The sequence below is a fragment of the Oryx dammah genome, unplaced genomic scaffold (genome assembly GCF_014754425.2).
Source record: "Oryx dammah isolate SB20612 unplaced genomic scaffold, SCBI_Odam_1.1 HiC_scaffold_17, whole genome shotgun sequence".
NCBI lineage: Eukaryota > Metazoa > Chordata > Mammalia > Artiodactyla > Bovidae > Oryx > Oryx dammah.
Window position 1 is genome coordinate 8,701,092 of NW_024070201.1, and position 22,055 is coordinate 8,723,146.

General features: G+C 38.0%; 1 protein-coding gene across 1 annotated transcript in view; it reads right to left on the reverse strand.

Moving 5' to 3' along the window:
- CNTN5 (contactin 5) overlaps positions 1-22,055 on the reverse strand; it is a 650,920-nt gene that overhangs the window by 397,447 nt on the left and 231,418 nt on the right. The window contains exon 6 of the mRNA XM_040257782.1: positions 3,624-3,726. Within this exon, the coding sequence (XP_040113716.1) occupies positions 3,624-3,726 (103 nt within the window). The remainder of the gene's footprint in view (positions 1-3,623; positions 3,727-22,055) is intronic.

Genomic DNA, 22,055 nt, shown 5'->3' on the forward strand with positions numbered 1-22,055 from the left:
TTTGACATGTTTAGAAAATAAAGTCTATTATTTATTATCTGTTAATAAAAAGTAGACTGGATTAAGTAGGCACATAGCTTTCAGAGTTCATCTATTCCTTCAAAAATTATTTCTTGAGTGCTCTGTGCCAGGCACTCTGGTAGGCATTGGAAATACACAAGTGAAGAACGCAATCAGGATCCCTGTGCTCACGAGGCTTAGAATTTAATGGTGGGTACTTGCTGGTTATTCTCTTTGTCTCCCTTGCCGGGTCACCCTCATCTTCCCTCAGAATCTCTGCCTTCCTTTTGTATTGCCAACTGCATTCTCTGGGCTTGCAGGCTGGCTTCTAGTTGCCTTTCAGTCATGAACTCAGAAGGAGAAGATCAGAATACACAAAGAAAAAGTCAGGATATGAATTTCCTGCTCCTTTCCTCAGCTGTGTTCATCTAATGCATCTCTGCACAGCAATAGCTGCTGTAGAGTGGCCCCCAAACAACACCTTATCTTCAGGTCTCTGTGCTTCTGGTGACACTATCTTCCACCTTTGCTCATTTTGGCTTCAGGATGAGAATAACTTCTTGCTATCACTAATCTGCAGATACTTCAGTTTCTTTCTTAGTTCTCTTGGATCTTCAATTTATGCCTAAATTCATTTCAGCTATCTGAGCCTTTCCAGTTGGATTCCTGACTGATAGAGTGATATACTTTTTTTTTTTTTTAATGTAGTGAAACACATATGGGAATACTTTAAAACGGTGTTAAGGTTGATGAAGAAAAATACAAGATTTAGATACAGAGTAATGGGCATGTTTTATATACTTCAAGTATTGTAGATGAACTCTTAGAGGATGATGTTTAAGTTGAGGTCAGAGAATGAGTGGGGGCCTAGAGGAAACAAGGGCAAAGCCCATGAGATAGAATAGAACTTAGTATGCTCCGTGCCAGAATTTGGTTATAATAGTCTATGGGGAACATTTGGTTAAACTACTCTATGTGGACAGACTGAGGGGGCAAATCAGCTTGAGTGGCAAGGTGCTGATCGATATCTAGTGACAGGTACTGAAGATTTTGGACAGACAAAGGTATACCGGGGAATCTTGTACTTATTAAAGTGGGATGCAGCTCAGGTGAGCTGTAGGAATAAAGCAGATTCTCAGGTATTAATTTGAATTGCTGTGATCATGTTGAGATGCAGTGATGATCTATTCCACATGATAATGTGTCCTACAGAAATTAACATATGTAAAGATATTATTTCTTTAATCTTATTTACTTTTAACAGAGTGATAAATTAGTCTTTCAATTCAGTTCAGTTCAGTTGCTCAGTCGTGTCCTACTCTTTGCTACCCCATGAATCGCAGCGCGCCAGGCCTCCCTGTCCATCACCAACTCCCAGAGTTCACTCAGACTCACGTCCATCGAGTCAGTGATGCCATCCAGCCATCTCATCCTCTGCTGTCCCCTTCTCCTCCTGCCCCCAATCCTTCCCAGCATCAGGGTCTTTTCCAATGGGTCAACTCTTCGCATGAGGTGGCCAAAGTACTAGAGCTTCAGCTTTAGCATCATTCCTTCCAAAGAAATCCCAGGGCTGATCTCCTTTAGAATGGACTGGTTGGATCTCCTTGCAGTCTTTAGGTAGGGATAAATCTCTTCATAGCATGTTCTTTTTCTTTTTCCCATAACTGTGACACTTCACATAAAGAATTGGCAGCAGAGAACTTCTAGACAGTCTGTGTGCTTTGTTCACCTTTGTACATATTTATTTATTTTCATGGGGAAAGAGAGAGTAACAAAGAAGGAGTGGAGAAGCTGAAGAAAATATAGTATTAAAAGAACTTAATTTGGCAGTTAGATCCAGCCTAGAATGAAATGGACTTTACGGATCAATTTACTAAGCATATTTCAAGACTTCTGAAAGCAAACATATCAGATTTATTAAATAACCCTGCCTGGGGAAATATCCCATATTGCTTTTTCCCTATAAATCTAGTTCTCTAATTTGTTTTACAGTATGACCTCCTTTCGTTTGTGGCTTTAGTGCAAATTCTGACATTTAAAAATTATTTAACTGTAGGATATACTAAAACCTTTGACATCAAGCCAATATAATTATTTTTGTATTTATCAGAATTGAGCAGTTTACTTGGGGCATTTTCAAGCATACCTGACACCACAACTTTGAAAAATGATGAAAAACATGACTTTTAAGGTAGTATTTAATTATTAATATATATGGGTTTGGAAATCTTCCTCAGATATTTGCCAAGTAACTCCTGGATGAATTTTAAGTTATTGAAATATACTTCTTACAGGCATCTTTTGTTGGACTGGACTGCTCAACACTTTTGATGGACCAAACAACAATCTATTTGGGGTTTTTTTTGTTTGTTTTTTTAAATATAAATTTATTTATTTTAATTGGAGGTTAATTACTTTACAATATTGTATTGGTTTTGCCATACATCAACATGAATCTGCCACAGGTATACACATGTTCCCCATCCTGAACCCCTCTCCCTCCTCCCTTTCCGTACCATCCCTCTGGGTCATCCTAGTGCACCAGTTCCAAGCAATTGACTATGATCTGACTCCTATTTAGATTTAAACAGAATTGCATGTTATTTCAAATAGTTTTAATATTAGAAAACATGGCGATTACTCTTGTTATGCTCTAAAACACCTTTTATTGGCAGAATTTTTCATATTTACTAAGATTTTCACACCCACAGATTAAGCCTACTACAAATATATTTATAGAGCATATTTTATTTCCAAGTATGTTATATTTATGCTGTGGGAGTTTGCTCACCATGACTGAAGTTGAATGATTAGTAACTCTGATAGAGATGTATTATGCAAATTATAATTATAGAGTCTAGAAAGGACTCTGAGGTCTTATCACTGTAAAAAAATAAAACAGCAACACTCTATTTAAAATAAATCATAATACTCTAATCAAATATAATCAAAATCTCACTCCTGTTTTTATGCCTGATATTTTTATTGTAAACATCATTGACAAGTGATTATACATTGTGAGATTTAAAATCTCCGAAAAAGAATCATTAAGCATAGCAGGCATTAGAGTGTGGTATAAATCATCTTCTTGATTTGGGGAATAATTGCATGTTGTACATATTGACAGCTGGTGCTATTGTTATCATTATTCCAGAAGAGATTAAAGTAATCTGTTGGACCAGTGTGATTATTATCTTTATGATTTTTATACTCTTGTCTTATTATATCTTGTCAGAATCTATATCTTTTACATAGGGAGAGGATAGGACCTCATCCCTTTTTTATTTACATCATTGCTACATAAAATTTAAGAATGATACTGAAATTTTAAGGCAAATAAGCAAAGACATGTGAAGCTCTTCTTTTATTATATTTCATTATGTTAAAATAGCAAAATTATATACATTATTGCTCAGAGAAATGACCAAAGAGATAATTATAATTGGTTACTTCGTCAATTCCCACTTGCCTTTCTTTAAAAAAATGAATAGCCACCAAGGAGCTTCAATGTTTAATTCAAGGAGAATAAAACCTAGCAAAGTAAGTAATATAAAAATAAGACAATAAGACATGTCACATTTTAATAAACAATTGTGTCTAATTATAGAAGTATGTGTACTTACTTGCCAAGTGCAAAGCACTCCATCTTAACAGTTGTTCCCTTAGCAGCTGTAACTGTGAAAGGGAAATGGACCTCAATTTTCGGCTCATATTCTCCCATCACACCTGGGAAACAAAGAATAGTCTTTAAACATTAAATGAATGTCACAATTTATTTCCAGTTCTGGAGCTGTTACATTGAAAAGCACTGTGTTGTCCATATCTGTCTGAAGACAGCTAAATTTTTGATGCATTGAAATAAGACATGCACACAGACTTAAATTATGATGAAATTCTAAGCTATCTTTAAGGATTGGATTGCATGTATATTCAATACCCTTTAAAATAATTATTGAAAGTGCCAATCAACTGGTAGTTTAGCTACTGATTATATTTCAGAGGAAATAAGTAACTATGAACAAATCCCATGGTAAATAATGGTGTTGGGTTTTTTTTTTAATAAGCAAAGGCCTCAGAACTTTGTCATTGTCAGATAAATAAATGCTTGTTAAGTCAACATATATTTATTGAATATCTATAGTGTGCATATGGAGAAGGTAATGGCAACCCACTCCAGTACTCTTGCCTGGAAAATCCCATGGAGGTTGGAGCCTGGTGGGCTGCCGTCTATGGGGTCTCACAGAGTCAGACACGACTGAAGCCACTTAGCAGCAGCAGCAGCATAATGTGTATACATTCTGTTAAGCATTCTGGGAGATACAAAGATGAATTATCCATGGGTTGTGCTCTCAAGTATTCAAGTGTATTCTTTAAAAGTAAGTGTATTCTTAAAAAAAGAAACAGTATTTACTCGAGGGTAGGTGCAGTGTAAAGAATCTGCCTGCCAGTGCAGGAGACGCAGGTTCAATCGATGTGTCGGGAAGATCTCCTGGAGAGGGAAACTGCACCCATTCCAGTATTCTTGCCTAGAAAATTCCATGGATAGAGGAGCCTGGCGAGCTACAGTGAGGTCCTCTGTCCATGAGGTCGCAAAGAGTCGGACATACTAAGGATCACAAGCACCGGAGAGAAGAGTTATACATCAAAATCATTGCAATGTAAGATAGAAAGTGATGTTAAAGTGTTAGTCACTCAGTTGGTGTTTCTTTGTGACCCGGTAGACTGTAGCCTGCCAGGCTCCTCTGTCCATAGAATTCTCCAGGCAAGAATATTGGAGTGGAGAGCAATTCCCTTCTCCAGGGGATCTTTCCAAACCAGGGATCGAACCTGGTTCCTCCTGCATTCCAGGCAGATTCTTTATATCTGAGGCACCAGGGAAGCCCGGAAGGTGATAAGTGCCCTGAATGAGGTATCCTGAAAGTATTATGTACATTTGAGGGAATTATATGAATAGTTAGCATTTGTATATGTGAGAGAAAGATAGAAGAAAGTAAATGGAACTGGAGGAACAATGATAAAGAGATCAGAAACCACCAGGAATAGGAATATCAGTTTCTCTGGCCTCTTGATTTGTGAAGGAAGTCTTACTAGGAAAATTTAGAAATATAAATGGAGTAAAAAACTAGAGGACCTTGATTATCAGAGTAAGTATTATTTTGATTATCAAATTTTAATCTGTAAGTAATTTGGAGTCATTGGAGTTTCAATTTGGAGACTGGCAATTTGCAGATATATTATATATATATATACATACTGGAATTGGAGCAGAGGACAGTAGATCAATTATTTTGCTTCAATAATACAAGTTAGAAGTAATGAAAACCTGGACTTGAGTTATATAGTAAAAAAAAGGAGAAGAGGCATTAGAATGAGAAAATTAAAAAAAATGACTTCAACTTGGCACACAATAGGGGTGCTGGTGAAAAGGTTGTGGGCCTCATCAATAATAACACTAAGATTTCCAGCTTGGGAAGGAGGTTGAGTGATGTAAGTAAAAGAAAAAAGGACAAAGCTATGGTGGGACAGCTGACTTTCATTTCAGGATATCATCTTTGATGCCTATATAATATTCAGAATGCAGTGAGAGGATGAAGTTGGTGGTAAGTTTGGGCAGGTGATATGCACTTAATGTCATCACTCACAGGTGGCGATTAAAGCCATGAGCTTGGAGAGGGTTTTCACATATCAGAGAACAGTATACTATAAGAGCCACTTTGCTGAACAGCAGAAATCAGCACAGTATTGCAAATCAACTGTACTTCAATTAAAAAAAAATACACTAGTGATGACTCCAGTGATTATGCTCTCTGTTAATCTTGGAGCTAATTTCCTCCCCAAAATAATTTTCAGCAATCCCACAGAGGACACAATTGTGATTGAGCACAGATGATTCTCTAAGGAGTGTTTGTGTGCGTATTTCAGCATGTCTCTCTTCAAAGGCATATGTGTACATAGAGATCTGTGTATGTGTATAGCTCTATGTGTAATTCCTTGGTGTGTGGGGGATGAGCAAAGAGAGAAGAGAAAGAAAATCAGACAGAGGAAGAAATAATACCATAAGATATGAAGGCAAAATGCACTGGACATGCAAAGGGAGCAATGGCCACCTTTGGCAAAAAAACCACAACTTTGTATTTTATATAAACTTTATATTAATTATTATTATTATTATTTAAATTTTTATATTTGAGATGGTCTTTGAAGGAAGAACGTGGACAACTTTAGATAGAAAGTGTTTAAGTTCACTGTGAAGATTATCTCAGCTTTTTTTTTTTAGTAGTTTTTTGCAAAGTGATCACTGAGAAAATATCACTGATTTTTCATGAAGCTTGTGGACACTGGCTTTGTTTAAAACTAGACTTTGGCATCTCTGACATGTCAGTGGCCTCTGTGACACTCTTTATCTAATCTTTAAACTGAGGGAAGAGAACGGCCGTTAATGTAATGTGCTGCTCTGTCAGGCTAATGCCCCTGATTCCTTCCAAGTCTAATGTTCCCTGAGCACCAGAAGCCTGGCATATAGCTAGGAAACTAAGTGGTTAGTTCTACATCACTCAGAACAGATGTTTAAGAACATCTTCTCCATCTCTTTCTCATTAATGTCTTTCTCTTCAAACATTTTTCTTAGATCATTCTGCCCTGCCCACATATTTTTCAACTTCCTTTCTTTTACATTTTTATATTTTTCTTTTTTCTGATATATTTCCTGATGGCAGTATTTGGCCTGCTGCTGATAACTGGTTGAGTGTATCCAATGATGAGGAGTTTACCTTCAATGTCCTAATACTTGAAAGTCCCCATTTAAAGACTCCCAGGCATCCTATTCAGTGGTTATCTTTGACTGCCTTCCTGAAGCAATCCCTGAGGTCAGCTTGTGATCTTCTCATCCCCTCTGAACACTGATTCTGTAGTATTTTTGTTCCTGTCTGTCAGTCTGATGGTTTAACAATACATGATATACCATGATGCCTATTAAACTTAATGCCCTACTTGCATAGGTTACTGTAGGTGTCGGAAGTTGCTGAGTTCTGTAGAATGTTGTAGAAAGGCAGTGAAAGTCAGACTGAATTTAGAAAATATTTCTGTACAATTATTTGTAGCACATTGTTTAAAGACATCTCAGAAGAATCAGAATCTCCAAACTTCAGTAATTTGTTTTGATTATTTTTTTTCCTATTCTAACTAAAATTTCCTTTTATAATCCATTTTTATAATACTTTTGCATTTTTTCATTAAAGAATGTCTAATAATTGTATAACATTGCAAACCCTTCAAGACTTGGATCTGCCTCTAAATAATACCAAGGGTATTACTGACACTATGGGCTAACAGGAGCCAGACCCATGTCTTCTCTCAATTCTCTTCCAGATAATGTTTGTGAGTTGCAAAGAAGATATTATTTTATAGCTTTAATGCTTAAGGGTGACTCTAAGGAAAGGGACTCCTCATAGTATTTAAGAAATAATTTTTGTCCATGTAGAGGCTTCTGGTGTTCCTTAAATGATTCCTGTACAGCCAAACACATTATTAAGCCTCACTGCAGGGCCCAGGGGGTTTGTTAACATCTGAACTGGATATTAAAAATAGAAAGTTTAAATGTAAGACTTCAAATTATATTACCTAACTTGAACTACACTGTAAGAAATAACTAGTTCTTTGAAACTTCACTCTGATAGTGGTGATATGAGGATAGACGAGAAAAATCTTTAGGTATGTCTTATTCTTTAAAGACTTGATTACATTCAGGGATTAGGCTTTGCTTTGTGTTTCATAGGATAATTATGTCAGAGCTAAAATTCACATTAAGTTATATAATTTACCTTCTTTCTTTTAAAGATGAGAGGGTTGAGGCTAAAGGGTCAAGTAATTGGCTCAAAGTCCTATTGAAAGTTGTTGGTGGCAATGGGACAAAATAGGAGTTTTTTCCCCTTAAGTTTATAGCTCTTTTCTTGACATCACTCTGTTGAGGAATTTTAATCACAGAGTATAAGAGTCCAGGCATATCACAAGTACTAATCAATCATTAAGTGTCTACCATGGATATTTGGATTATTTCAGTTGCAATTTTTAACATGTCATCATATACAGCTTAGCTTGTAATTTCTTTATTTTTTTCAGTATGCTTTGATGACAAAAGGAAAGAGAAACAGCCTTACAAGACACATAAAGATAAAAATATTAGGCTTGTCTCTTCAGTCAAGATAGCTCTTTTATTTTTTGATAACTCCTGGTATTAAGCTAAATATGCTCAAGAGACACCATATTCTGTCTTCATCTTGTTCCCCACACCTGTCTCTTCTGGCTTGGTTGGCTGACCCACTTTGGAATTATATGCCACTAGAAGATGAGCTCAAATTACTCTAATTCCTAATAATCAGAAGACTTCCAGCTGATAGCACAGTACTCTCCTTCTATGTCTTCATGGTTGTTGATTTTCTTATTTATTCCAATTACTTACAAAGAGTTAGGGTGCTTTTCCTAAGTGGAATGCAATTTAGAGCAGTGTTTCTCCAAGTGCATTGGCAGAACAAAGATACAATGACTTCACAATAATTTGGAAACTTTACTAAAATTTTAGGCTACAGATGGAGAAGGAAATGGCAACCCACTCCAGTATTCTTGCCTGGAAAATTCCATGGACAGAGGAACCTGGAGGGCTATAGTCCACAGGGTCATAAGGAGTCAGACATGCATGCATGCAGGCTACAGAATTTAATGTGAAGCCCAGTGATATATAAACTTTGTAAATGGGACTACAGACTGTATATTTTAATTGTTTCTCTTGATGGTTTTATATACATTAAAAAATTTCACATTTGGGCTACCTTGATACTGATTTTTATCATGTTACTTGTCATTTTGAGATTAGAGTGTAGCAGACAAATGCCTGAAAGAATGGCATACAGAGAGTCTATAATCATATTGCATTCAATGATGGCTTGCCATAACAGTAATGAACATTATATTTAATGTGTACGTATGTACTGGAACTAACAACAGAGCTGTTTGTTTGTTTCTGATAGTCTAGATATCAGTTCTTATTGGTCAGTGTCTAGGAAATTGCAGTTGCTAAATATATCAAATGAGGTTTCCATCTGACACTAAGAGTAATGTCATGTCTAGGGTACAGAACTCATGTCCAGTAAACCTTAAAAATTCGACTTAGCTAATGACTTAAAAATGTTTGTCTGATAACCTCATGTTCAAGTAATGGGTATTCACTTTTTTGTCTTGAACATCTTTGCCAATCATACTCAACAACTGTTCCTTGTCTTCGAAGAATAGCTACTATTTTTTAGTGCTTTTTTGGGGGGAAGTGCTTCTTCTATCTTCTCTAGCCATGAGAGTTAAATGAGAGCCACTATCTTCTTATAGGATCTGCTGTAGTTATTAACTTGTCATGGGCATATGACCCAAGCTTGACCAATTAGATTACCTCATTGCCTTGGGCACAATCTTTTGATTCATTGATGGGCAGCTGAGGTTTTTGAACTCCGGACTAGGAGCCCATCTTACTTTCTCCTTCATGGCAAAAAAGAGCCTGCATGTCTGAGAGCCACTGAAGCATCCATAATTGGAAGGAGGCAATCTGCCATTGAAAAGAATTAAGCCAATGACAATTTAGATAGAATTAAGCCAATGCAGATAGAGGAAAGATGAAAAAAAGAGTACTGGTAGCATGTCAGTTCTACTTGGGATTTAGCTACTTGATCTCCCAGTTAAATAAAATGAATTCCCTGTTTTGTTTAAGTTATTTCAAATAGGGTTTCTCAGTTATAGGCAAAAATAGCTCTGACTGATAACTCATTGAGCTCAGCATAACCAGTAGTGACTTTATGTCAGATTCTATTTCATAACTTATCTGGTGGCTCAGTGAAAAATAATTTGTCTGCAATGCAGGAGATCTGGGTTTGATCCCAGGGTCAGGAAGTTCCCTTGGAGAAAAAAATGGCTACCCACTCTGTTATTCTTGCCTGGAGAACTCCATGGACAGAAGAGCCTGGAGGGGCTACAGTCCATGGGGTCAAAGAGTCAGACACGATTGAGCGACTAACACTTTCACTTTCATCATGCTCTAGATTAGGCAAAGTAGAAAATGGAATGGTGGTGGTTTATATCAATATACACAACTCACAATGTTTCCTATTTTAAAACATTGTACATTTTAATAACAAATACAATCCTAATAAATATAAATACCCTGTATCTGTATTCTATATCTATATATCCACATTGTTGTTACTGTTCAGTTGCAAAGTCGTGTTGGACTCTTTTGTGAACCCATGTACTGTAGCCTTCCAGGGTCCTCTTTCCATGAGATTTCCCAGGTAAGAATACTGGAGTAGGTTGCCATTTCCTTCTCCAGGGATCTTCCCAACTCAGGGATCAAACCCATGTCTCCTGCATTGGCAGGTGAGCTCTACCACTGAGCCACCTTGGAAGCCCATATGTATCTATATATCTCCTAGTAAGAGAATAAATTAAATTGGAAATGTATAAGATAAAGTACTATGGAAGTTGAGAGGAAAGAAAGACTATTGACTAAGAAAGTAATTAGCCTCCAATTAAAATAAATAAATTTAAATTTTAAAAAAAGAAAGAAAAAAGAAAAAAGGAAGTTGAGAAAAATTGGAGAACTGCTTTATTTATTTTTTAATAAATTTATTTATTTTAATTGGAGGCTAATTACTTTACAATATGGTATTGGTTTTGCCATACATCAACATGAATCCACCACAGGTATACACGTGTTCCTCATCCTGAATCCCCCTCCCTCCTCCTTCCCATACCATCCCTCTGGGTCATCTCAGTGTACAAGCCCCAGGCATCCAGTATCATTCATCAAACCTGGACTGGCAATTCGTTTCACATATGATATTATATTGTGACAGTGGGATTGCTGCAGATGCAAAGGTGGAGGGTTAGTGACTCTCAAGTGGAATACCCTTTTAAGAAAGACATGGAAGTGAGACTCTGTTTGGAATTTTGTTGTTATTATTTAGTCACTAAGTTGCATCTGACTCTTTGTGACTCCATTGACTGTAGAATGCCAGGCTCCTCTGTCAATGGTGTTTTCCAGGCAAGGATATTGGAGTGGGTTTCCATTTCCTTCTGCAGTTTGGAATTTTATCAGAAGTTTAACTTTATTGCACTGAGTATGAAGGACCAGAGAAAGAGAAATTCCAAACATAAGTATGAGCTAGATGGTAAACAATATCTAGGAATGTTGTATTTTATCATTTGTCTATTAGGATGACTCAGCAGTGACTTGATAAATTTGCTTGAGCATTTGTTTGGAAAAAATAGTGACAACAATTGAGAGGCATCTGGTTTGTTTAGAGATAGCACCAGGAGTTATTATTATTCAGACTCTTTGTTACCAGTGCTTACATATTGGCTGATGACACACAATAAATACAATGAAGATGTACACAGGGTAAGTATCCACATGATGACTTTCTGAACTATAGTTTCCACATTTTATAGTCTACACATTTAAATGCATTGAAATGACTTCATGAAATGTCTTAGGGGTTTTCCTGTATTTCATGAGAAATATACCTGATGACAGAAGGGCAAAAGGAAATGACCAAATAGATCACATTATGCATGTGTACATGCTCAGTCATTCAGCCGTGTCGCTCTTTGCAACCCTATCGACTGTAGCCCACTGGACTCTGCTGTTCATGGGCTTCTCCAGGCAAGAATAGTGGGGTGGGTTGCCATTTCCTCTTCCAGGGCATCTTTCTGACCCAGGGATCAGACTCATGTCTTCTGCATTGGCAGGCAGATTCTTTACCACTGAGCCACCTGGGAATCCTCACATTATGCCTATAAATATGGCAGAATTTTGCTTATGATTTGCATTAGTCACTTCAGTTGCTCAATCGAGTCTGACTCTTTGCAACCCCATAAACCACAGCACTCCAGGCCTCCCTGTCCATCACAAACTCACGGAGTCTACCCAAACCCATGTCCATTGAGTCAGTGATGCCATTGAACCATCTCATCCTCTGCTGTCCCCTTCTCCTTCTGCCCTCAATCTTTCCCAGCATCAGGGTCTTTTCAAGTGAGTCAGCTGTTCGCATCAAGTGGTCAAAGTATTGGAGTTTCAACTTCAACATCAGTCCTTCCAATGAACACCCAGGACTGATCTCCTTTAGGATGGACTGGTTGGACCTTCTTGCAGTCTAAGGGACTCTCAAGAGTCTTCAACACCACAGTTCAAAAGCATAATTTTTCGGTTTTCAGCTTTCTTTATAGTCCAACTCTCACATCCATACATGACTACTGGAAAAACCATAGCTTTGACTAGATGGACCTTTGTTGGCAAAAGTAATGTCTCTGCTTTTTACTATGCTGTCTAGGTTGGTCGTAACTTTCCTTCTAAGCAGTAAGCGTCTTTTAATTTCATGGCTGCATTCACCATCTGCAGTGATTTTGGAGCCCCCCAAAATAAAGTCAGCCACTGTTTCCACTGTTTCCCCATCTAGTTGCCATGAAGTTATGGGACTGGATGCCATAATCGTAGTTTTCTGAATGTCGAGCTTTAAGCCAACTTTTTCACTCTCCTCTTTCACTTTCATCAAAAGGCTCTTTAGTTCTTCTTCACTTTCCTCCATAAGGGTAGTGTCATCTGCATATTTGAGGTTATTGATATTTCTCCTGGCAATCTTGATTCCAGCTTGTGCTTCCTCCAGCCCAGCATTTTTCATGATGTACTCTACATAAAAGTTAAATAAGTGGGGTGACAATATACAGCCTTGATGTACTCTTTCCTATTTGGAACCAGTCTGTTGTTCCATCTCCAGTTCTAAATATTACTTCCTCACCTGCATACAGGTTTCTCAAGCGGCAGGTCAGGTGGTCTGCATAGATATCATACAATACTGTACTCATCTTTTCAGGACATATTAAATATAAACCTGTGATTTGTGGATCAGTTCAGTTCAGTTCAGTCACTCAGTTGTGTCCGACTCTTTGCGATCCCATGAATTGCAGCATGCCAGGCTTCCCTGTCGATCACCATCTTCCGGAGTTCACTCAAACTCACGTCCATCGAGTCAGTGATGCCATCCAGCCATCTCATCCTCTGTTGTTCCATTCTCCTCCTGCCTCCAATCCCTCCCAGCATCAGAGTCTTTTCCAATGAGTCAACTCTTCACATGAGGTGGTCAAAGTACTGGAGTTTCAGCTTCAGCATCATTCGTTCCAAAGAACACCCAGGGCTGATCTCTTCTAGAATGGACTGGTTGGATAAGTGATGCAAATTCCAACTCCATCTCTGGCTCTGTTGAAATATTGTGGCAATGGATAGAACCTCTGTGAATCCATTTTCTCACGTATAATTAGAATCCTACCTGGTATTGTGGTTTTAGATATCTAGTAGTTGTATGTTAGGAAATATATGTTACATATTAACTGATCTTTTTTTTTTTACTTGCTGTATTTTATAATAAACTAAAAGTTAAAATCTGTGGAAACTTTAATGACTTAAAAAAGTGCCCAGAGCCTTCTTTTCAACTCTCTGATGAGCCTCTGAGTGGACAACATATTGTTTTCTCAATTCAGAAAAAGTATATGTTATCCCAAATCATAGTTTCTCCAGCTGAATCACTGTTATGTTAATGAAGAGATAGAAGGATCTTGTGACAAAAGGAAATAAGTCTCTTGCGTTACCTTCAAATACCTGCACCATTATAATATTGTTTACCTGGGGAGATTGAGAAGAATAAGCATTTTATTAAGGAAGATGTTTTTCATCACAAATAAATATACTTTGAAAATCAGAGAACAGAATCAGAGGAAATAATAAAGAATAGATTCTTTTTCCCTTCTCCATACCCAAGAATAAAGCGATCAGTGGATTGCCTCACAATGTAATTGTTTCCCTCTGATTAATGAATTTTAAGATACATTTTCTTCCATTGTTCATGCCACAGTCATTTAGGGAAATATACCCGTTTCTCACCAGCATCATCTGTGGCATCATTTCCTGTGAATCCATAACTTGGAAAAAGAACTCATAAAGTCTAAAGAAATAACTATATGCATGCTTAATTGCTTCAGTCATGTGTGGTAAAATAATAGGCTAAAAAGGGCAATCTTGAAAAATTTGATAATTAAATTTAGAAACAGAAGCATATTTTTTAAATGTTTGAAACAGAAGTATATTTAAAAGTTTTCCTTTTAAAAAAGTATTTTGGTTATTTTTATAAATTTCTATTGATAAATAAAATTACAAAATCTTTCTCATAAATATATCTACATAACCAGTATATATATAGGTTTGTAATAAGTTCATTATTTAGAAACCCTGTGGTTGATTCTTTGTCATGTTTTCTTTCACTTTGTGAATCTGTGTGTGTGTGTGTGTTTATTCATGTGTGTCTCTTTTGAATAAACAAAAGAGAGAAAAATTTTGAACCTGCTAGAAATTTTGGTACTTTGACTTTTATGAGATTCCACCAAGACCTATATTGAGCATAACAACAGATCAACAATTCAGTAAGCTAAAGTTCTTATTTCTGCATCCAAGGATCTTTCTTTGAAAGTCAGTCCTTCTTTGAATGGATCCAGTAATAATGAGTAACGAGCACTAATGACTCAAAAGGAAATTAACTAAAAATAAAAAAATAATGGTTCAAAATGACATATGAATAATTTAATAATTTAGCGCTTTGAAGGTCCTAAGTAAATATATGGAAATATTCCACATTAATCAGAGTTGATTCTTTCCAAATGTGATTGAAATTAGAAACTATATTTCTATACAATTCGTTTGAATGCTTCTTTCTATCAAAATCTTCTTGCTATTAGAAATGGTAAGTAAAATGCCTCAGAAGTATGGTGGATTTTCCTCATTGCATTAAGCACATTAGTCATAAACTGTTGTATATACAATCCTTTCTACAAGAAAATAAAAACATGCAGTGTGATAAAAATAAGACAAAGTCAAACCTCAGTTGTGATGAAGCAGTTTCTACACACACATCATATAGAAGATAGGAAGATATATTCAAATTGCAGGATAAGACCAAGCCTATTGTAGGGTAGAAATGTGGTGTATAATAGATGAGCCACATTTAAGGAGGAGAAATAAAGGGAACAGCCATACACTCCTTTAATTAAGATGACTAGAACTATTTGGGTTCAGCTAGATTCCAGTTCCAAAAGTCAAGCCATACTATAGACCCTGATCTTGGATTTCTCTAATATCTACTTCATCTTATCATTGCATGTATTTCTGGAAAATAAAATCTCTTATATACATTCACTTGAGTGTATTCCTCTACATTACAACCTAATAGAACACTCAACCACATTCCCTTTTATTTCTAAATTTTTAACATTCTTCAGAAAGATTATTCCTTTCAGCAAAGTTTCTTACCCATAGCTGTCTATCTATTCACAAAGTAATCACCATGAAGCAAAGGGACTTAAAATATCCTAGAGGAATTAATTCTGCCAGCTTGTTTGATCAGCTGCATAACTCTGGGAGAAAACGTGACAAATGGGTTGTTTTAAACTATTGTTAAAACTTTATTTTTATACTTTAATCTGCGCAGATTGTTTTCTCACTTCAGTCTTGTTATTGAGAGTGCCAGCACTCCTGCTGTTAGCACACTCATTTGAGATACTAAACATACCAGGCCTTGATTTGCTCTGTAAATAATTCACTACATATTTTACCTCATATACTCGTACTGATTTCAGAGGCTCTATGGATGAAATGGTTCAAAAGATACATATTTTGAGAGGGGACAATGTCAATTATCACTGCCTCATCACAAGGTTTTCTATGCACTAAAGACTTGAGATATAAAGAGAGAGAATAAACATTGGCTGAACACCTGCTATAAGCCTGGTGCTATGTTAAGTGTATGCAACTAAATTGTCATTTAAATCTTTCAAGCACAACAAGGTAGGTATGATTGCTCCATATTAAATGAGAAAAAACTGAGTATTGAAGGGGTTCAGTATCTTCCTCAATATCTCTGAGCTATTAAATGACAGGTAAGGGGTTCAATTCAAGTACTCTATTAATTCTGAAGCCAATTTTCCCTCATTATTCTATGTTCCTCCCCAGGAACAGTTCCTGCTATTGGGAAAGCAGAATTCGTTCCAGTTCAGTTCAGTCGCTCAGTCGTGTCCAACTATTTGCAACCCCATGAATCGCCAGGCCTCCCTGTCCATCACCAACTCCCGGAGTTCGCTCAGACTCGCGTCCACGGAGTCGGTGATGCCATCCAGCCATCTCATCCTCTGTCGTCCCCTTCTCCTCCTGCCCCCAATCCCTCCCAGCATCTGAGTCTTTTCCAATGAGTCAACTCTTCGCATGAGGTGGCCAAAATACTGGAGTTTCAGCTTTAGCATCATTCCTTCCAAAGAAATCCCAGGGCTGATCTCCTTCAGAATGGACTGGTTGGATCTCCTTGCAGTCCAAGGAACTCTCAAGAGTCTTCTCCAACACCACAGTTCAAAAGCAGCAATGCTTCGGTGCTCAGCCTTCTTCAGAGTCCAACTCTCACATCCATACATGACTACTGGAAAACCATAGCCTTGACTAGACGGACCTTAGTCAGCAAAGTAATGTCTCTGCTTTTAAATATACTATCTAGGTGGGTCATAACTTTTCTTCCAAGGAGCAAGCATCTTTTAATTTCATGGCTGCACTCACCATTTGCAGTGATTTTGGAGTCCAAAACAATAAAGTCTGACACTGTTTCCACTGTTTCCCCATTTATTTGCCATGAAGTGATAGGACCGGATGCCATGATCTTCATTTTCTGAATGTTGAACTTTAGGCCAACTTTTTCACTCTCCACTTTCACTTTCATCAAGAGGCTTCCTCTTCACTTTCTGCCATAAGGGTGGTGTCATCTGCATATCTGAGGTTATTGATATTTCTCCCAGCAATCTTGATTCCAGCTTGTGTTTCTTCCAGTCCAGCATTTCTCATAATGTACTCTGCATATAAGTTAAATAAGCAGGGTGTCAATATACAGCCTTGACACACTCCTTTTCCTATTTGGAACGAGTCTGTTGTTCCATGTCCAGTTCTAACTGTTGCTTCCTGACCCACATCCAGATTTCTCAAGAGCAGGTCAGGTGGTCTGGTATTCCCATCTCTTTCAGAATTTTCCACAGTTTATTGTGATCCACACAGTCAAAGGCTTTGGCATAGCCAGTGAAACAGAAATAGATGTTTTTCTGAAACTCTTTTGCTTTTTCCATGATCCAGTGGATGTTGGAAATTTGATCTCTGATTCCTCTGCCTTTTCTAAAACCAGCTTGAACATTTGGAATTTCACGATTCACATATTGCTAAGCCTGGCTTGGAGAATTTTGAGCATTATTTTACTAGCATGTGAGACGAGTGCAATTGTGCAGTAGTTTGAGCATTCTTTGGCATTGCCTTTCTTTGGAATTGGAATGAAAACTGACCTTTTCCAGTCCTGTAGCCACTGCTGAGTTTTCCAAATTTGCTGGCATATTGAGTGCAGCACTTTGACAGCATCATCTTTCAGGATTTGAAATAGCTCAGCTGGAATTCCATCACCTCCACTAGCTTTGTTCGTAGCGATGCTTTCCAAGGCCCACTTGACTTCACATTCCAGGATGTCTGGCTCTAGATTAGTGATCACAGCATCATGATTATCTGGGTCATGAAGATCTTTTTTGTACAGTTCTTCAGTGTATTCTTGCCACCTCTTCTTAATATCTTCTGCTTCTGTTAGGTCCAGACCATTTCTGTCCTTTATCGAGCCCATGTTTGCATGAAATGTTCCCTTTGGTATCTCTAATTTTCTTGAAGAGATCTCTAGTCTTTCCCATTCTGTTCTTTTCCTCTATTTCTTTGCATTGATCGCTGAAGAAGGCTTTCTTAACTCTTCTTGCTATTCTCTAGAACTCTGCATTCAGACGCTTATATCTTTCCTTTTCTCCTTTGCTTTTCACCTCTCTTCTTTTCACAGCTATTTGTAAGGCCTCCCCAGACAGCCATTTTGCTTTTTTGCATTTCTTTTCCATGGGGATGGTCTTAGTCCCTGTCTCCTGTACAATGTCATGAACCTCATTCCATAGTTCATCAGGCACTCTATCTATCAGATCTAGGCCCTTAAATCTATTTCTCACTTCCACTGTATAATCATAAGGGATTTGATTATAGGTCATACCTGGATAGTCTAGCGATTTACCCTACTTTCTTCAATTTGAGTCTGAATTTGGTAATATGGAGTTCATGATCTGAGCCACAGTCAGTTCCTGGTCTTGTTTTTGTTGACTGTATAGAGCTTCTCCATCTTTTGCTGCAAAGAATATAATCAATCTGATTTCACTGTTGACCATCTGGTGATGTCCATGTGTTGAGTCTTCTCTTGTGTTGTTGGAAGAGGGTGTTTGCTATGACCAGTGCATTTTCTTGGCAAAACTCTATTAGTCTTTGCCCTGCTTCATTCCGCATTTCAAGGCCAAATTTGCCTGTTACTCCAGGTGTTTTTTGACTTCCTACTTTTGCATTCCAGTCCCCTATAATGAAAAGGACATCTTTTTTGGGGTGTTAGTTTTAAAAGGTCTTGTAGGTCTTCATAAAACAGTTCAACTTCAGCTTCTTCAGCGTTACTGGTTGGGGCATAGACTTGGATAACTGTGATATTGAATGGTTTGCCTTGGAGACGAACAGAGATCATTCTTTTGTGTTTGAGATTGCATCCAAGTACTGCATTTTGGACTCTCTTGTTGACCATGATGGCTACTCCATTTCTTCTGAGGGATTCCTGCCTGCAGTAGTAGATACAATGGTCATCTGAGTTAAATTCACCCATTCCAGTCCATTTTAGTTCGCTGATTCCTAGAATATCAATGTTTACTCTTGCCATATCCTGTTTTACCACTTCCAATTTGCCTTGATTCATTGACCTGACATTCCAGGTTCCTATGCAATATTGCTCTTTACAGCATCAGACCTTGCTTCTATTACCAGTCACATCCACAGCTGGGTATTTTTTTTGCTTTGGCTCAATCCCTTCATTCTTTCTGGAGTTATTTCTCCACTGCTCTCCAGTAGCATATTGGGCACCTACTGACCTGGGGAGTTCCTCTTTCAGTATCCTATCATTTTGTCTTTTCATACTGTTCATGGGGTTCTCAAGGCAAGAATACTGAAGTGGTTTGCCATTCCCTTCTCCAGTGGACCACATTCTGTCAGACCTCTCCACCATGACCTGCCCATCTTGGGTTGCCTGGCGGGCATGGCTTGGTTTCATTGAGTTAAACAATGCTGTGGTCCTAGTGTGGTTAGATTGACTAGTTTCCTGTGAATATGGTTTCAGTGTGTCTGCCCTCTGATGCCCTCTTGCAACACCTACCATCTTACTTGGGTTTCTGTTATCCTGGGCATAGCATATCTCTTCACGGCTGCTCCAGCAAAGCACAGCCGCTGCTCCTTACCTTGGATGAGGGGGTATCTTCTTACCGCTGCCCTTCCTGACCTTCATCATGGGATAGCTCCTCTAGGCCCTCCTACGAGGTGGCTTCTCCCGGCCGCCCTTGACCTTGGACGCGGGGTGTCTCCTCCTGGCCACCACTGACCTCGGACGTGGGGTAGCTCCTCTCAGGTGCCACCCCTGGCCTCGGACACAGGGTGGCTCTTCTCAGCCACCGCTGACCTTGGGCGTGGAGTGGTTCTTCTTGGCCACTGCCCCTGACCTCGGATGTGGGGTGTCTCCTCCTGGCCGCCAGTGACGGCGCACTGAGCACAGGCAGCTGCAACCCAGCGCACTAAGTGTGGAGGAGCTGGAAGGCTTTGAGCAAATACTGAAAATGTATTTGCTCCACTCATGATGAAGGTTGGAAGCTGTGACGAGCATAACAAAGGGTTATGAGTGTTCACCGAGTGCCCAAGGCTGGAAACGGATAACGAAGGGTTATACGCCCGGCCTTGAGGCGTTCAAAGGCTTCCTTCTGACCACCTGTTTCTGATAGCAAGGACTGTTGTTTCATGATAAGACTCCCTTTAGAGTTTCGCCAAAGCTATGTTATGGCTTGGGCGGTGGGAACTGTATTTTATGCTTGAATGCTTTAATGTTTATCTGAAATGGCTACGTGCAAGTCTGCCTTATGCTCTATTCCCTGGAAATTATAAAACTACACACTTAGATAATAAACTTTGTCAGTCCACTAGAGGCTGTCCCTGAGTGTCCTTTTCAGAGTGCGGTTCTCCGAGCCTTACACTAAGCGCGGGTCAATGCCAATTCTGTAGATAACTTAGTTCTACATGAAATATTACTTTCTCATGAAAGTCTTTCCTAACCCTCTATCCCCTGCCAGTCTCTATCCAACCAGGCTAATCTCTGTCACTTTATCATTCATACATATGCAGGTACACACATATACATATTACATATATATGTGTATATATGTTGGTATAATACTCTTTACTAGCTCTATGTATGTACATAAACATATATAGAGGGAATATGTGTATATATTATTGTACTCAAATTTTTTGTTGAAACATCACAATCATAATCATTCTATTTGACTGAATTTATATTCTTCTGCTCAACATTTGTTTTCTCTTCTAATTTATAAGCTCAACCAGGAGTGGGACCACCTTGCTTTGTTCTTTTTGTATTCTTCAACAGTACCTAGTACAAAGTCAGGAGTCAAGAATATTTGATAACTGAATTAATGAATCCACTTGTCATCAGTTATGTGAAAGATGTGGGTTAGGTGACATAGGAGCTAAGAATATTTTATTTTTATGTATTTCAATGCTTATGTTCTTCCTACAATATAAGGATAATTGAAAGCAATTTTCTAATTTGAAATTATAAATTAGAGATTATCTATATTTTGTTTTAAATTATTATGATAGTTTGTGAGGTTACAAATATTCTGTGAATGAATAAAAGTATCTCTACTTCTCTGTTAACTTGGTTTTATAACATCTTTCCTATCCATCCCTTTTCTTCCATTCTGATTGTCATTAATTTGGATTCCCTTTAATTTAGCTCATTAGCTTTGACAATTGCAAAGATCTTTGGTGACATGAGTGGTGGTCATTAATGCCTCATAAGATTAGATATAAGAGAAAATAGAAGAGAAATTTGAGATAGAGGAAGCCTTATGGCAAAGGAAAGCAAAGAAAATAATATGAGGGCTGAAGGAATATTGAATCAAGGAAAGGTTACTATTTAAGATAGTAAATATTCTAATATGTTTATAGATGAAAATAATTAAGTATGAAGGAAACAAGTGATGCTTACATGAGAGAGGAAATAATTGCAGAAGGAAGCTCCCTGAATTAGGTAAGAGGACATGGGGTCCAGTACACAGAACTGTCAAGAACAGTTCATTAGTCACAATTAAGAGGTAAGATAGCATAAATGGATATGGATACAGCTAAGAGGTTTTATTTGTTACTAAAAAATAAATGAGATCATAAATTTAAGGCAAAACCTGAACTCTAAGTTAGGTTTTTTCTTTCTTTCTTTTTTTCCTATGCAAAGTCAGCAGCACAGATACAATGATGAAGTGAATGAGATAAAGTCTGAGGTTGAGTTAAAATTCTGTCAAGTGAGTAGACTATCATAGACTGGGGAGAAACAGTTTTAAGAGTGTATAGGGAAACCCAAGATGGCAATGGAATAGGACAGGGAGACCACTTTCTCCCCCACAGATTCATCAAAGGTTCATTTGAATGCTGAGCATCTTCCACAGAAAAACTTTTGAATGCTGGCAGAGGACACCAGACATCCAGAAAGAAAGCCCATTCTCTTTGAAAGGAAGTAGGAAAAAATAAAAAGGACAAAAGGAGAGACAAAAGAGTTAGGGACAGAGACCCATCCTGGGGAGGAAGTCGTGAAGGAGAAGTTTCCACACAGTAGGAAACCCTCTCACAGGCGGGTCTGTGGGGAGTTTTGGAATCTCAGATGGCAACATAACTGGGAGAAAAAAACAAAACAAAGCAAAACAAAATATGCACCTGACCACAGCTGTCAGTGGAGAAGTAGCCCAGAGGCTCGCATCCACCACCAGCAAGTAGGGGC